The 2,874-nt window shown below is 31.3% G+C and overlaps 1 protein-coding gene across 1 annotated transcript in view; it reads left to right on the top strand.

The window, feature by feature from the left end:
• The window catches only part of FAT4 (FAT atypical cadherin 4), a 204,298-nt gene that overhangs the window by 165,405 nt on the left and 36,019 nt on the right, over window positions 1-2,874 (top strand). The window contains exon 10 of the mRNA XM_012644174.1: window positions 531-635. Coding sequence (XP_012499628.1) covers window positions 531-635 — 105 coding nt within the window. The remainder of the gene's footprint in view (window positions 1-530; window positions 636-2,874) is intronic.

Consider the following 2,874-nt stretch of genomic DNA (forward strand, 5'->3'; position numbering starts at 1 on the left):
AAAAATAGAAAGAAATTAATCAGACAACTAAAAATATATAGAAAAAATTAGCCGGGCATGGTGGCGCATGCCTGTAGTCCCAGCTACTTGGGAGGTTGAGGCAGGAGGATTGCTTGAGCCTGGGAGTTTGAGGTTGCTGTGAGCTAGGCTGATGCCACAGCACTCTAGCCCGGGCAACACAATGAGACTCTGTCTCAAAAAAAAAAAAAAGATGAAGGGACATTGACAAAGGAAATAAAGTCAGTGAAAGCACTGAAATATTTTCAGCATGTCATTTTCCTGAAAACAGTATTTTCATATGAGATGATTATGCAAATAATTTCCTAAAGAGTATAACATGCATCTTTACAATAGAACAACTAAATAATATTTTGAACTCTGAAATATCATTTCAATTTCCTCATGTCAAATAAAATGCTTTTATAATTCTTTTCTCCAAGATATGCCTCAGGATAGATTTTTGCATATAGTAATGCTGTAATGATGTTAATATATTTATAAGATTTTTAAACAAATTTGATACATTTTAGGGAAATTGTGTGAATCTTCAGTAAATTACTGTGAATGCAACCCCTGCTTTAATGGTGGTTCCTGCCAGAGTGGTGTGGATTCATATTATTGTCATTGTCCATTTGGTAAGTATAATTTATTTGTTGATACAAAATATCAGTCTATTTTGGCACACAGTTTAGCAATTTTGTTTTATTATGGCCACGAGTGATTAAGAAAATATTGTTTTACACAGGAAGTTTTCTAAAATAAAATCTTAAATCTTTAAAATTTTTGAAGTTAATTATGGAAATTCCTTTTACTAAATAGCATTGATAATTACTAGAAAAATAATCAACTTAAGATAATTGAATCAATGTCTCCCTAAGACATTTCACCTCAAAATTTATGGACACCTAATTTTGAGCCTAGAACTTATCAAATAAAAAATCCTTTAAGCACTATTTGACATTGCTTTCTATTTAAAATCTTTAAAAATAGTCAAAGTGGGTTTTTTTTGTTTTGCTTTTGCTTTTTACTTTGTTCTTTACATTAATCCAACCACTGCTATTAGAAGGATTTAATAACTCAAGCTTGCAATTTTCATAAGTTTTTTTGTAGATAATACTACATGACTCATAGAAATTCAGACTAATGTGTTATTTTGAGGAAGAAAGTTGTTAAAGAGAACTTTTCTTTTGCACGTACATGTTTATTCATCTTAGTGGAAGGAACTAAAGGATTCCTTCCAGGTCTTACTCAAAGGTTACCCGTTACTGGGCCAGCCAAGGGCTACGAAAACAGTTTAGGAGTAAGCTTTTATATTAACTTGTTTTGTGTCATAAGTTTGTGATCATCCCCTTTGTTTAAAGGAGGCTTAATTCCAAAACATAGAATTTATCTCCAAATGACCCTGTCCTTTTCCTTAAGCAAGAAAGAAGATTGTTCTAGACTTTCCTTGGATGTATTACAATGCTATGTAGACCTGAAAAGTGAAGTTCAATTTACAGAATAGAATTTGAAATATGAACTTTCTAGTAACCAGTAACATATACTGTGTTATTCATTTTCAACAAATTCCATGATTCTATTTTTTATTAAGCATAACATCAATAGAATGATATAGATAAACAGAATATAAAAATATCTCATTTTGATCCACGTATTTCACCAACGGTTTTGAGGCCCAGAAATTGAGCGATTTGTCCAAAGTCAAAAAATGAAATTCAAACAAAACTACCACAGGATGAGATAGTGACTAGAACACAAATTTTATTTTCAGTCCAGTATGACAGTCATGGCACCCTTCCTTTATAAAATGTCCTTGAGATTCCACCAGGAATGCCCATGAAGTAATTAAAGTTATATCAAAGTCAAAAAAAACCATAACTTTAGATCTCCTAACATTTTTCCTTTCTTTCCATGATCTCTTATAATTTTAAATGGTGCTGCTTTCTACAGATAACTGCGGTCAGGTTTTATGGTTTTACTTGGGTTTTGGAATAAAAGATAAGGGGATTGGAGTGGAAAATGGAAAATGATTCTCAAATGACTGAACAGAGTTGTTTATATTTTTAGGGACTCCTTTACATTCCAGTTGCAAATATGAGGATTTAAGAAAATCAATAGCAAATAGTAACAAGTCGTTGCAGTGGTATAGCTGATAAAACAGTTGTTGATTGTTAGGTGCAGTGTTTTGGGGTCCAAATGTACCTTCCTCTCACCCTACCAGACATCTCCAAGGAAAGGGAAATAGCAGAATATAAATTAAAATAGACACAGATCACATGTAATTGGCAGTGCAGACTTCTCCTATATTCCTTCCAGTGGTAAAGACAAAAAACATTATTTCAACTTAGATATTGTTAGTTGACAACATAAACACTTATAAAATAAAACAAAACAAAAATGCTTGACACACCAATACATAATTTGAGACTACAAGCATAGAATTAAAAGGAAAAAGGATTTTTCTTCTCATATTGAATGAGAAGAAATATACAAATAACAGTGACAGATGGAATGCCTCAAGCAAATAGCCAGAGATAATTACACATGTATCCCGTAGAACAACACTTAAACTATCATTATGAAGTTAAGAAAATTTTTTGCACTATTTATCATCTCATTAGTAAAAGACAGGCTGTTTGAATTTTTAAAAATTTTTTAGATGCTTATTTTTTGGGGATTTGTTTTAGGAAAAACATAAAGTGCTTCTGACTTTACAAAGACAGCCTGTATAATTATAACTTTTTAGAATTGCTTTGTTATTATATGTGTAATATATATATACACACACACACACTGTATATATGTGTATATGCATAATATCCTGTATATTAAATTATAGAGTGTGTATATAGGTGTGTGTTATATGTAATTACT

This window comes from Propithecus coquereli, unplaced genomic scaffold, assembly GCF_000956105.1.
Source record: "Propithecus coquereli isolate 6110/MARCELLA unplaced genomic scaffold, Pcoq_1.0 Scaffold207, whole genome shotgun sequence".
In the NCBI taxonomy this organism is placed as follows: Eukaryota; Metazoa; Chordata; class Mammalia; order Primates; family Indriidae; genus Propithecus; species Propithecus coquereli.